A 13,453-nucleotide genomic window follows, 5' to 3' on the forward strand; every position below is an offset into this window, starting at 1 on the left:
AGTGCCACCAGTGGGACCAGTGTTCCTTTTACAGGGAGGGAATGAGGCTGGTTTGTCCCAGGCCACACAGTCAGTCAAGGCAGAACTTGACAGTGGCCTTGCCCTGTCCCGCCCTCTGTGGCTCTACCCCAGACCCCCTGCATCTCATGCTAATAAGAGGCTGGGGTGGGGGATGGACAGAGGGTGGAGGGAGCACGATCTCTCAGGACTTCTGCCTTCCTGGCTTGGGCCTGGCTGTCCTGGGAGAGTCAGTGACAGGCTCCTGTTCCCAGACAGCGCCAATCAAGAGGTAAAAAGGAGAGGGGCGAAGTCTTCAGGCTTTGGAGCCAGATGGAGCCAGCTTCAAGTCTGAGCCCCGCCTCCTGCCTGGCTCTGCTACCTTGGCCAAGCTCATTCTTTCTCTGAGCTCTAGTTTTCTCTTGTAAAATGCAAGCGCTAAGTCTTCCTGGAATTGGCCCCAGGGACTCGAGGTATCAGTGTGCAGAGAGCTCTGTGCCGGGCGCATGACAGGCTCTGCCCATCGGCAGTGATCTTGTGATGCTGCGAGACCAGGAGGGCCAGACAGGGCTGGCATGGCCCTGGGTTGGTGCTGCATCCTGCTGTGTGGGTGAGCTGTGACCTCCCAGAGCCTCTGTTGCCACCCTGCCCTGGTGTCCTGAGCCATTTCTGTGTCAGAATCCCACAGGCCTCAGAAATGGTCTGCTTGGCTGTGGCTGCCTCGCTGGTGAGCTGGCTTCATCTGCCCCCTGGATGAAGCTGAGCTGGCTCATAGCGCCCTCTGCTGCCCGACTCTGGAGGCCCAGCCGAGCAGATCCAGGGGTTCATACCTATTCTTTTCCTGGGGAGCCAGAGGAGCCCCCTAGGTGAATTCTGTCTTAGGGTCCAGGACACTGTTACTGAATTGCACCCCATTCTGGCCTGGCTGAGCTCAGGGTCACAGGCCATTCTTCAACAGTGAGGAGGCCACAGGCCCTCTCTGGCCATGCTTCCTTCCCCCTGGGCTGGGGACCAGCCCCAGCAGAGGTGCCAGCCCCACTGCCTCAGCTTCCTGTCTGGGTTGGAGATCAGACAAGAGGCCTCCTGAAATGCCTTCCAGCTCCAAAACATGATAACGCTTTCAAAATGCCTGTTTTCAAAATGCCTAGAGAATTGTTTCCTATATTCAAACAAGTAAATGTAGAGTTTAGATCCACTGTTTCCACACGGCCCCACGGGGTGCAGCTTGGCAGTCGTGAACGATCAGGTAGCCCCAGAAGTCAGACCAGGACCAAGAGGGGAACCAGCTGGGCCCTCCCAGAAGAGCCCTTGTCACACTCAAAATCCTCTGCTCCTTGGCAGCTGAGAGCCCAGGCAAGTCACCAAGCTCTTCCTGGCTTCAGGTCCCCAACTGTAGACTGGGGGAAACAAGAGCAAATGGCTCTTAGAACTGTTGAAGGATTAAATCAGAAAACATGTCACAGCACTGTCACACGATGCCCAGCGCACAGCGAGGCCCAGTAAATAATAAAGATCTGAGGCGAGTTAATGGCTCTGGAGCACCTTCCTGTGCTGGCGCTGCGCCGAGGGCGTCCCGCACGTCCTTTACTTAATCCTCACGGCAGCCCCATAAGACGGCCCAGTTGTTACCCTCGTTTTACCAGTAAAGCAACGGAGGCAGCGAGAGGGTCGAAACTGAGCTAAGTCAATGAACCCATATGTGACTGAGCCTAGAATCTACACCCTAAATCCCTCCTGCGATGACAGTAAGGATTCTGATTATTATTCCAAGAGATGGTGAGCTTCCCGTCCTGGGAGGTGGCCGGTGAGGCCGGGCAGGCCGCAGGCATTGATGCCTGGGTGTGGGGAGGGCTGCTGGTTCTGGGCTCATTTCCATTCGCCTGTCAGCAGGGCAGGGTCACGTAAGAGAGAGTGAGGAGCTGATGGAAGGAGCAGCCCTGGGGAGAGGCCCTTTGCATGCTGGGCCCTGGGCGGACCTTGCTGCAGCTGTTGGGGCCACTCTAGCCTCTTCCAAGGCTAAGGCCACAGCCTCCCTGTGGACTCTGGGAGCCCCTAGGCTGGGAATCAGAACTGGGTCCCACCTTGCAGTTTCTGCTCTTCCTCGTTGGTTCCCCGGGGGCAGCTTCCAGGGTCAGAACTGCCCAGCCCTCCGTCAGGCTGCTTGGCTTGCACGGGACCCTGCTGAAGACACCCCCCCACTCCCAGCACTGGAAGGAAGAGCCCATTTCCCAGCAGTGCAGAGGCTGGGGGTGGTGGCCGGGGCGGGAGTGGTCCCCAGGCCCATTGTGTGGGGCTGATAAAGTACGGAAGCCGAGGTTAGAATGGGAGGAAGCCCAGTGCCGTGGCCCTTTCCCACGGGTGGGGGCTTTGGGCACTGCTGAGCCAGGCCAGTTTGCCTGCAGCCTGTGATTGTGCTGGGGTGACAGCAGTGACACACCCAGCAACTGGGCTGTTGAGGACACCGTGTGTACCAGGACCAGGCCATCGGGGCCCAGGCTTCATCCTGGTGGATCCTCCACCCTTCCCATGGGGCGGCTGTCACCCTGGCTCTGCTGTCACTCACAAACCTGAGCTAAGAGGCTGAGGCTCCCAAGTTCATGAAGCAGGGCTATGCCCAGCCTGGCCCCAAAGCCCTAAAATCACACCCCACAGGGCGTGGCCTCTCTGTGCACGTACACACACGTGCCAGCGGCTCTGGTCCGCAGCAGCCTCAGGAAGGAGGCGGCATTTCCTGAGTCTTTCCCTGGAAACGGTCAAAATGTGCCCTGTCCTGGGCTCAACTGGCAGCGCCCTCTAGTGGAGAAACCCAGGCCGTGCACCCTGACAGGCTCCCATTCCAGCTCACTGAATGCTGGATGTCCTCCTCCTCCTCCAGCAGGTGACTCTGAGCCTGTGTACTTTTGGGATTTGCTGTGAGGGTTAATGGTATAGCAGCTAGCTATACAGGGTCTGGCCTGTAGTGCAAGCTGCGGTCAACGAAGGTATGACTCACCCATCCATCTGTCTGTCCATTTATCTGTCCATCCTCTAGTGGGTGTTCCATAGAGGCCAGTATCTTCCCCTGCTGGCTGCATCTGGAATGAGGCCACTTTCTTTCCAGAATTAAGAACTCTGCATTTCAAAGCTTAGCCCATCTTCTTTATTCTACAAATGAGGAAACTGAGGCTCAGGGTGGGTCTCCTGTGGAATCTGGCTGAGTCCACACCTGGTGGTTTCCTGCCCTGTCTTGGGGCAGAGCTTCAACGCCCACTGTACTCCGAGTCTGGTTCTGCCGAGTGTAGCATGGGCTCCTGCTGCAGAATAGCAGCGTTGGGGCCCTGGGCCTCCCCTGGAGGAGGATGCCCAAGCCCAGGCAGGGCAAGGGACACAGAGGACGGCCCAGTGTAGATGGTGGGAGTCTGTGGTGGTCTGAGGAGAGGAGGAGTGTCTGAAGGGAAGAGGAGACTGAGGGCGAGAGGCTGGGGGCACAGCACAGGCGAAAGGCAGGTGATAGGGTAGAGTGGGTGGGGTGGGTGGGGTAGATGGGGTGGACCCTGCAATGGAATGGCTGTGTGTGTGTGTGTAAAGTTGTAGGCCCAACTCAAGCAAGGAGGACTCCGAGAGTCATGGTTCCTCTCTCTGATCAATTGATTCATTTGTTGGGTTTGATTTACTGAGCTCCTCACACGTGCCAGGCCCCGTGGAAGTGACTTGGGCAGACCCAGGCTTGCTTTTGGAAATTCATAGCCAAGCAGAGCAGACAGGTTTGACACAAGTCATTTTTGGTGCAGCAGGGACCTTAAAAGAGGTGAAAGGGACACGCCTGGCCCTACAGATCAGGGAGGGCTTTCCAGGGGACGGGGCCTTTGGCTGCTAGGCTGAGACCTGAACTGAAGCTGGACCTCAGGAGGAAAGGAAGCAGGAGAGTCACCAAGGTGACACTCGTTTGGCTGGAGGCAGGGTCGAGGTTGCTGAGCAGGACAACGGCGCAGGGATTGGAACTGAGGTTAAGGAGGGATTTTCTCCCTAGACCCTGAGATAGAAGACCCTGTCATGGAGTTGGGACACTATCCCGAGGATCCTAGGGAGCCTTGGAAAGCTCGGGCCTGGGTGGCGATTCATTTTACACACTGCGGACCCGCCCCAGGTCTCCTTTGGACTTCACAATCCTGAGTTAACGATTATGATCTGGATTTGAGAAATAAAGGAAGATGCTCAGAAAGGGGCGGTGACTGGCAAGTCTCTGAGTGGGAGCTGCCCTGCCTCCCGTAATCAGGCTCTGTCACTCCTGCTTCTCCCCGGCAACCTGGGTTCCTACATGTGCTTCGAGGGGACCCCTGGCTGGAGGCTCTTACCAAGCCTCTCGTACCGTGGCTGGGATGTTCCAGCAGTGAGGCCTTCCTCCCGTACCCAATGCTTTTCCAGGGGTGAGCGTTGGGGCAGGGCCCTCTGGTTGCAGGAGCTGTTGGGTCTGGACTTGGGCAGCAGCCTCTAGACACACAGGCTGCATCCTATCTGTCTTCTCTCTGCAGATGAGTGGACCTGATGGAGTTGGGGACGATGACGAAGCTTCTCAGAAGAGAAAGAGCAAAAACCTGTACGTTGGGAAGATCCACGGTCTTCATTCTTGGGACTGGGGAGGCTCCCTGCACCCTTCTTCCTCCTCTGCCCAAGGGTTTGTCTTGTCTCTAGGGGTACAGGTGGGGAGAAGGGCTGTGCCCATCCCCTCCCTAGCCCCAGACAGATATCAAGGATCAATAGGATCTTGAGGATTGGCAGTGGCCCCAGGGCAGGGTCACCAGGGTCTTGAAAATCCACTCAGAGTGAGGCAGGGTGTCTATTCAGTACCTAGGAGCCACAGCGAGCCAGAGGCAATTATCCAGGTTGCCCGGCTGCCGCCCAGCCTCTGAGCCAAGTAGTGATGTGGACAAGACCTTTGCTCCCTCTGGGCCCTGGAGTGACCTGAGAAAGGGTGGAACTGACAATTCTGGGGATTCCCATTTCTTCTCCGGAGCTCTTTAGTGCTATCTTAAGCATTACCAGGAGGGGGCGCTGCTGGCCTAGCTACAGTATCCCGGGCTCCTCCAGGTCTTTCCAGCTCTGTGGGTGTGTGTGTTTTGGGGAGGTGTGTTCTTAGACCTCCTTTTACCCCAAGGCCTGAGGGAGACTGGGGAGAGGTGCAGGGGAGAAGGCCATGGAGCACAAGTCTCAGAGAGAGCTTCCAAGTTTGGTAGTATCCAGCCATGATGCAGAAATTGGGCCTGGGGGAAGAGGACTGGAGTCTTCCCCAGACACCTCCAGTGACCCTCTTCCCTGGCCTTGACCTTGGCTGGGGTCCACTGCCCTCTAACCCCCCACCCCCCGACCCCAGCCTTTTCTGAAGGAACCTTAGACTTCCCTCATTCTGCACCCAGGAACAAGAGTACTTTCTCAGGAAGGTCAAACACAAACAAAAATAGTCCTTTGCCCCAACCAGCCTCACTTAACTGCTTTTTTTGGAAGGGAGGGTCTCTGTAGCTCCAGGGCTGCTGTGCTGTTGGGAGCAATGGAGTGGTGGGGGGCCCATGTCCAGGGTGCTGGAGTTGCCTGGGCCCACCGCCTCCAGTCTCCTTTCAGAATGGGCACCACCTTTTGAATGCTTGACACTCACCCTCCTCAAGGTTTAATTGAGGGCACTTAGCATCCAGGGTAATAACAGGCCTGGGTTCATGGGGTCAGGCATTGTTCTATGTCACATAGGATGGAAGGAGATTGTTACTTTTGTCTGATGGAAGTGAATTGTTACTGTTATTTTCATTCGACATTTTCTGTTTACTCTCTCCCTATTTTATAATGAGTAAGCTGATGCACAGAGAGGTTAGTTACTTATCCAACCACTTGGGGTTATGCTTGTAACTCATCCAAGTTACTCTACTACTAGTAGAGCTGGGTGGAGCTGGGATCTGAGACCTGGCCTGTTGGCTCCGCGTGTCTGGGAGGAAGGACGTGGCTGGAAAGGAGCCCTGGCTTCCTTCCGCCACAGAGGAACCTAGTGGGCTCTGCGCAGACAGGAGCCCAGTGGGGTGGAGGCAGCCAGCACCCTGGAGCCCTGGGCCCTCCCCTCCTGGGCTTCTGCTTCTCACCTGGCCTTGGGGGCCGGGGCCCGGGCTCCCAGCACAGAGTACTGTCCCTGCAGGGCTCCTTGAGGGCTCCCATTCTCACCCAGAGGGCTGAGACCCCGGGACTCCTGGGCCTTATCTCGTTGGCTTGGAACCTGCTAGAACAGGGACCCTGACCTTAGACAGTTGTCCTAGACACCCAGGACAGGTGTGGGCCTCAGTGTCCCAAGCATGTTTCAAGAGTGCACTTTCTCCTTGGGTCCTGCAACAGCCCCAAGCCGGGATACTCCCTGCTGGACAGAGGGAATCTTGACCTTCAGAGAGGGCTTGGGGGACTGGACAAAGGATGCTCCCTGCTGGGGCTGCTGGGCCCCAGGGCCGGGACCCTTGACCTCACTGGCAGGGTGCCACTTCCCTGAATTACACAGTTATCAAAGCTGTCGGAAGCTTTAGTCACTTCAGAAGTAGAAATGCTAGAAACACACTTGAAAGTTCAGTTATTTAATTTTTTTTTTACACTTATTTCGCTTCATGATTTTGATAATAAAATTTTCAACATTTCACACGTTTGGTCGGATGGAGACCAAAAATCAGAATGAAAATTTTATTATTAAAAAAAAAAATCACAGGGGCTGGGGCTGTGGCTCAGCAGTAGCGCACTTGCCTGGCATGTGAGAGGCACTGGGTTCGATTCTCAGCACCACATATAAATAAATAAATAAAGGTCTATCAGCAACTAAAAACAGACAAAAAAAATTTTAAAAATCACAAAACTAATGTGTAATGAGTTAAATAATTGAACTTTCAGATAACTTTTTTTTTTTTTTGCAAGTTTTTAGGGTCTATACATCTGATGTTATTCAAGCTTTAAACTTCCAAGACTTTGGGGGCCTCTGGTGTCTTCACAGATGGGCGGACCCATGCAGGCTGGCAGGGCTGGAGGTGCCCAGGGCAGGGGACTAGGGGCCAGGGGAGTGAACTAGAGCCCGAGGCTTTTAACCCCTTTCTTGACAGCAGAATCACCCAGCGCTGAAATTTGCCTCCCGGAGCCCCAGCTTGGCTAAACATGGTTCTTAGCTAAAAATAGCTGGTCCTGCCATCCTGGTGGGCAGAACCTCCTCCCTCCCTTCTTCCCTCCTTCCTTCCCTCTCAGCAATTTGCTGACTTGGCCCCCCCACCACTGTCTCCCTGTTGCCATGGTAACAGGAAGGCTGGTCACAAATAACTGGGTCTGGCTTCCTGCCTGGGGGCGGGCACCAGAGGCTGTCCCTTGTAGACACATGCCCCTTTCAGGGGCGCTCTCTCAGGGTTGGTCAGGAGGGCTATTTTTTCCACTCCCCCTCCTGGTTCCTCCCATTTCCTGGCTCCTCCTGTCTGAGCCCCAGCCCTGGCTCTGCTGAGCCTGGAGTCCAGTCATCCGGCCAGGATCCCGGCGAGCGCTGCGCTGCGGTCTGCACCGTTGCTGCCAGCAGCCCGGGATACTGGGTGGAAGGTGGGAGCCCAAGAGTGCTCCCTGCAGACCATCACGGGGGTCCTCAAGGTGGGGGGCCCTACAGAGATGCTCCGGGGCATGTACCTCACGCGCAATGGGAACCTTCAGAGACGGCACACCATGAAAGAGTAGGTGTCCCCGGCCCCAGACCCCTCCTCCCCACCCTGAACTTGCAGGGGTCCTGGGTGCCAGGCTGACCAGCTCCCTCCTCTGCTTCTGCCCCCAGAGCCAAGGACGTGAAGAACAAGCTGGCCATCTTCAGGCGGCGAAATGAATCGCCAGGGGCCCAGCCAGCGGGCAAGACAGACAAGATGATGAAGTCATTCAGGTAGGTCCTTGGCAGCATCCTGGGACGCTCGGGCGCTTGCTGGCTCTAGGGAGCAGGGCTGGGGGGTGGGGTTAGGAGCAGGGGTTTGTCAGTGTGATCTGCTCAGGGGAGATGGAGGCTCTTACAGAGGGATCCTGGTACCCAGCAAGCAGCAGCCCTCGCGGGGATCAGCTGGCCAGAGGGGGACATCCAGGCAGGGCCGGGCAGGGGCTGCAGTGGGCCTCCCTCCTGGCTCAGCTGTAGCCTGGGCCCAGGGTAGCTAACCAAGGCTGACCAGCCCCAGCTTCCCCCGCGGCTCCCAGCCTCACGGTGCTCCTTCCGTCGCCCCTCAGGCCCACCTCGGAGGAAGCCCTCAAGTGGAGTGAATCCCTGGAGAAGCTGCTGCTTCACAAATGTGAGTGCGCCAGGTGCTCTGCCTCCCCGCAACCACCTCTCTTTCCCTCTCTTCTTTTCCCCTCATCTGGGCCCAGAGAGGGTCCTGGCGAGGCTGTCTTCCCTCTTGCCTGGGCCCAGCAAGGTGTCCTGGCCATGGGGGAGAGGCTGGGCCCAAGAAAGACCCTGGGTTTGGACTTGAAGCTGGCTCCTGCCAGCCCCTCCCTGCCCCTGGGAGCTGGCCCTGCCTCCTGGAGGCCGTTGGGACCTTTGTGCTCAGACCGGTATTCTCAGAACAACAATAAACATTTCCATGGACCGCAGGCTCACACTGGGCCAAATGTGCCTGCCATCTCGGGGCAGGATCCCATCTGATCCCCACGGGGCTCCCGACCCAGGGTGGATGGCCCTGTTTTATAGATGAGGATACTGAGGCATCCGTAGGGGCGGGACTGGCCAAGGCCCCTCAGACCTCAGCCATGGTAATGGCAGGGCTAGGACCAGGTCCCACCCTCATGCCCTGGATCTCAGGGATGGGGAATCTTCCTGATCTCCCAGCACGTCTACCCATGAGGCCCCAGGAGGGCGAGGCCGGGCTGCCAAGGGCAGGCAGGTTGGCTGTCCCTCTCACCCTGGCTCTTTTCCTCGCAGATGGGTTAATAGTGTTCCAGGCCTTTCTTCGCACCGAGTTCAGCGAGGAAAACCTGGAGTTCTGGCTGGCTTGTGAGGACTTCAAGAAAGTCAAGTCACAGTCCAAGATGACGGCCAAAGCCAAGAAGATCTTTGCTGAATTCATTGCTATCCAGGCGTGCAAGGAGGTAGGACGCGGGCTGGCCCCAGGTCCCCAGTCCCCACAGCCCAGTGACCCTTCGGTTGCAAGAAAGTAGCCAGCGGCCCAGGAAGGAGAGAGACCAGAGAGACTCTTTGGGGCCGTGATCCAGGTTGGAGCCAGGGGAAAAGCAGAATCCTGGTTCATAATTAAAAATGGCCCTACCGGAGCTGGGGTTGCGGCTCAGCGGTAGAGCGCTCATGTAGCACGTGCGAAGCGCTGGGTTGGAGCCTCAGCACCGCATATAAACAAATAAATAAAATAAAGGTCCATCACAACTGAAAAAAAATAATTATCTTTTTTTTTTTTTAAAAAAGGGCCTTACCTAGCACTGCCACGATTGTACCAGGCACACGCTGAGCCCTTCACGTTCGCACTCTCATGTTTAATCCTCACAAAAGTCTGAATAGGTTTAAATATTATCTTTGTTTTGAACAAAGAGATGGTCTCAGAGAGCCTGATCGAAGTAGCTAACATCTGTTGAGCACCTACTATGTGCAAGCTGCTCTGGGGGGGTGTGCCGCCTTGATTCCCACAATTCTTTGAGGCATGCACTGTCATCACGAGCCCATCAACAGGGAAATTGAGGTGCCCCTGAGTGGCTTGCTTCAGGTCACCCAGGTGTGGCACTGCTGGGCTTTGAACCCGGGCATCCTGACCCTAGTGTTTTCACCCTGGCAGTCAGTGACTCTGCCAGGACTTTGGTCCCCTGGCCTGAGGGCCTCCACTTTGGGCAACTCTCCCCATGTGGCACAGAGGAGCCTGGAGGTCAGAGGCTGACCTGGCCTCCAGATTTTCCAGCACCTGGCTCAGTCCTTCCCAGGCAGCCCTGACCGTGTCACCCTGGGCTTCCGTAGGTCAACCTGGACTCGTACACCCGGGAGCACACGAAGGACAACCTGCAGAGCGTCACACGGGGCTGCTTCGACCTGGCACAGAAGCGCATCTTCGGGCTCATGGAAAAGGACTCGTATCCTCGCTTTCTCCGCTCTGACCTCTACCTGGACCTCATTAACCAGAAGAAGATGAGTCCCCCGCTCTAGGGGCCACTGGGGGAGAACTCAGCGTTCACACCAAGCGGGCTGGGCCCCTGCCCACCTGCCTCCCACCCCCCTGCGACGGAGGGGGCAAGCAAGCCCCCAGAGGCTGCATCTCCGGACAGACAGATGGACATTTGGATTCGAGACCTGGACCTAGAGAGGCCCAGGGCACTGGAGGAGGAGAAGGACCAGCCTATTGGGTCCCCAATGCCCCGGTACGAGGGGGTCCAAGGGCCCTGGCGGTCGGGGGCCCCGGCTGCGCCAGATTTGGAGCTGCTGCTCCCTGCTTTGGAGACGCGGAGATTTTGTGCTGACCAAGTTCCTTACAGAACTGGCTGATGGGGCAGGAGGCCCAGGCCTGGGCCCTAGGGCTCTCCTGGGGGCTGCTGGGCCTTACAGCTCAGACCCCCACTTTGAGTTTTATTTATTTAAACAGTAGTTGGATGCTTGGCACGTCATCCCGTAATAGGAAACCCTTGCCTCGTCAGTTTTCCTGATCTACAAGTGCAATATTTTAACCGATGCCTTGTGAGAAGCCACCTGCAGAGAAGGTGGACACCAGTGTCCAGTTTCAGGGCATTTACTGGTCCCGGGCGCCTGGGCCTCCTGGACTGACGAGGCCCAGAGGGGATATCTGGCACCCCCTAGGTGGCGTGTCCTAGGGGGCTCCGGGAAAGGATGGCACCCTCAGACCACACAGCAGCCAAGTTCCGGAGCAAATAAAAGGCCTGTGTTATTTCTCGCTCTCGGCCCTCTCTGTGCGTTCCTGGTCTCCAACCTTCGCAGAGCGCCTGGGGCTGGGGGTGGTGTCAGGACCATCAGCCGCTTCCCCTCGCTTGCCATCACCTGCTCCTCACCCCAGGGCCATCTATCTATACCAGTGTCCAGGGAGCTGCTCCCCACCTGCCCCCCTGTGCTGGGTGCTGGCCACGCTCTTCCCATTGTTATTTTCACCCTCTCCCCATTTTACAGATGAGCGTGAAGCACAGGACAGGTGACTTGGCCAAGGTCACACAGGCAGGAGGGGATTCAGCCTGGGCCCGGCTGGCATGGAGCCCGGGCTCTGGGTTTCTGGGCTGTCCTATTGCAGGATGGCATCCTCGCTTGGTCACTAGGAGGCCATGTACCTTCAGCAAGTTTCTTCACTTCTCTGGCCAAACCCTGAGGTTCTAAAGGAAATTTCCGGCGGATAGGGATGGCCAGTAGAGGTGGTCAGGGCCACACAGGGTGGTAGTTGCTGGAGGCTTCCTGGATAGAGGAAAGAGCTGGGGAGGTGCAGGAGATAGGAGGACCGAGTTTCTCTGTGGCCCTGGACAAGGCTGACCCTCCTGCCTAAAGGAGATACAAATTTAGGCACCATCTGGCCCATACTCCAGGGCAGGACTGGACCACTGCCTTGAAGTGGGCAGAGGAGGGCCCAGACTCAGGCCAAGCTGGTGCCCAGTCAGCCCTGGTGTCCACCCGTGCAGCCTCCCAGGGCTGGGGCAGGGGTGAGGGCATGGCCTGGCTCCTTTGGGCTGGTTAGGTGGAGCTTGCAGGGGTTGCTGCAGCAGAGGCTGCCCGTCTCCTTGAACCTTGTTCTCTGCCTGGGATTCTGCGCTCAGGCCTGCTCGCAGGGGACCTGGAGATGCAGAGGCCCTGGGGCTGTCAGACTCTCCTCCTGGCCTCCCCTTGTCTGCTCCCCTGAACTGGGGAGCTTAGGGGCTGAGTCCTCTATGGGATTAGGGGGCTTGGGTCTGGGTGCGGAGAGGGTCCTTGGTCTTGTTCCTACTGCAGATCCTGGGGCTTCACTCAAGAGGGAGGTGAGTCTGGCTTTTCTCCTTGTTCCTGACTTCTCCTGCCCTCCCTGGAGCCGGCCCTCCCTGGAGCCTGTGTTGGAGGGACCTCCTGAGAGCCAGCCATAGGTAGGTCAGGAGGTGGTCCTTCCTCTGTGCTTCCAGGCAGCATTAGTCATGGGCAGCTCACCTGTCTCCAGAGGCTGCTGGGGCTTTGGGATGAGGCAGTCCTGGGTTTGACTTGCTCTGTCACCTTGGCAAGTCCCTGTGCCCCTGGAGCCTGCAGAACAGGGAAGGTGCTGTTACTTCTCAGTGCTGAGATGAGGATCCGTGAGCCCATCTGTGGAGAGGACCTAGCTGGGGGGCAGGCACACAGTAGGAGTTTGATACCCGAAGGCAGCCTTTCTTACTTCCCCAGGAAGGGGCTGTCTTCTTCCGCCAGGGCCCAGCGCTGCAGCCAGAGAGCTGCTTGTTTTTAAACCAGGAAGGGCTTTCCCACCACAGAGCCTCCGGCCTCGGTGAGGCTGAGAGGCAGGGAGCAGAGCCGTACTCCTGATTCCCAGCAAGGGTGCCTCTCAGGTGTCTCAGGCCTGAGTCCAGGGACCTGGCAATTGAGGCCCAGGGAGGACTGTCATATCACTCACTGTCCCCCCAAAATGGTGAGAGGCAGAGCGGGGTCAGAGCCCGGGAGTCAGAACCTGGACTCTTTATGACATCTCTGCTTGGAGAAGCAGCTGGGTCCACAGACTCGCCTTCCCCTTTCTTTGGGTTCTAAGGATTCAGCCTTGGGCCAGGCTCTCCATCTTCCAAGTTGCCTTGGAAACCAAAGTTCAGGAGAACAGTCAGGCAGATGGAATTCCCATTTCGGAAGGCCCCACAGCCTGGTTTCCATTACTCACACCCTGCTGCCTCTGGCCACGGGCAGCTTTGGCCCAGGGGAGCAAGCTGCTGGAGACCAGAGGAGGATGGCACCTGTGTCCTGACCTGGACCCACCTGGGCTCCCGGGGGGATCTTGGACACATCCCCTGTCCTGTTAGGCTCCCGTCTGTCACCTGAACAGTGTTTGGACTGGTCCCTATTTCTCTTCACCTGTGAGAAAGGAACCTGTGATCCTGGGCAGGTCCCTGCGGGATCTCAGCACTGGGAAGCCCTGGTGCAGGTCCCACCCTGTGGCTCAGACTGGAAGACGCAGCTCAGAGCGGAGGTGGGAAGGCCCAGGTCCGGGGAGCGGGCTCTCAGCCAGTCCCAGGCTCTGCTGCTGTCGAAGATTCCTAATCCGTACCTTGTGCGGCTGGCGCCCAGCCCAGAGGCGCAATGGCCAGGTGAGGCCGCACCTGCGGCGTGTAGCTCAGTGCCTGGCTCAGGTGTTTGCTCCTTCGACATGAGCTGCTCTTGGTGGAACCTTGCTTGGGGTCAGGGGCAGGTGGCAAAGCTCATTTCCGTCTTGTCCACCCCAGGCTCTCACCCACCCCTGTGGACGGGGCCTTGGTCTCAGAGCCCAGGCCCACGTGCTTCAGGAACGGTCTTGCGGGAGGGTAGAGC

At 57.5% G+C, this 13,453-nt stretch overlaps 1 protein-coding gene across 5 annotated transcripts in view; it reads left to right on the forward strand.

Annotated features, from left to right (window-relative positions):
• Window positions 1-10,877, forward strand: part of Rgs3 (regulator of G protein signaling 3) — a 116,544-nt gene extending 105,667 nt beyond the window's left edge. For 4 of the 5 annotated variants that reach the window (XM_071600856.1, XM_027949405.3, XM_027949408.3 and 1 more), the window contains 5 exons: window positions 4,509-4,573; window positions 7,793-7,894; window positions 8,227-8,288; window positions 8,918-9,084; window positions 9,953-10,877. In XM_071600856.1, coding sequence (XP_071456957.1) covers window positions 4,509-4,573; window positions 7,793-7,894; window positions 8,227-8,288; window positions 8,918-9,084; window positions 9,953-10,138 — 582 coding nt within the window. In that variant the 3' untranslated portion in view covers window positions 10,139-10,877. Of the gene's footprint in view, window positions 1-4,508; window positions 4,574-7,459; window positions 7,695-7,792; window positions 7,895-8,226; window positions 8,289-8,917; window positions 9,085-9,952 lie in introns of those variants that run through there. The other variant, XM_027949412.3, reaches the window with a different exon arrangement.
• Window positions 10,878-13,453: the final 2,576 nt, after the last annotated feature.

This window comes from Marmota flaviventris, chromosome 13 (assembly GCF_047511675.1).
Source record: "Marmota flaviventris isolate mMarFla1 chromosome 13, mMarFla1.hap1, whole genome shotgun sequence".
Classification (NCBI taxonomy): domain Eukaryota; kingdom Metazoa; phylum Chordata; class Mammalia; order Rodentia; family Sciuridae; genus Marmota; species Marmota flaviventris.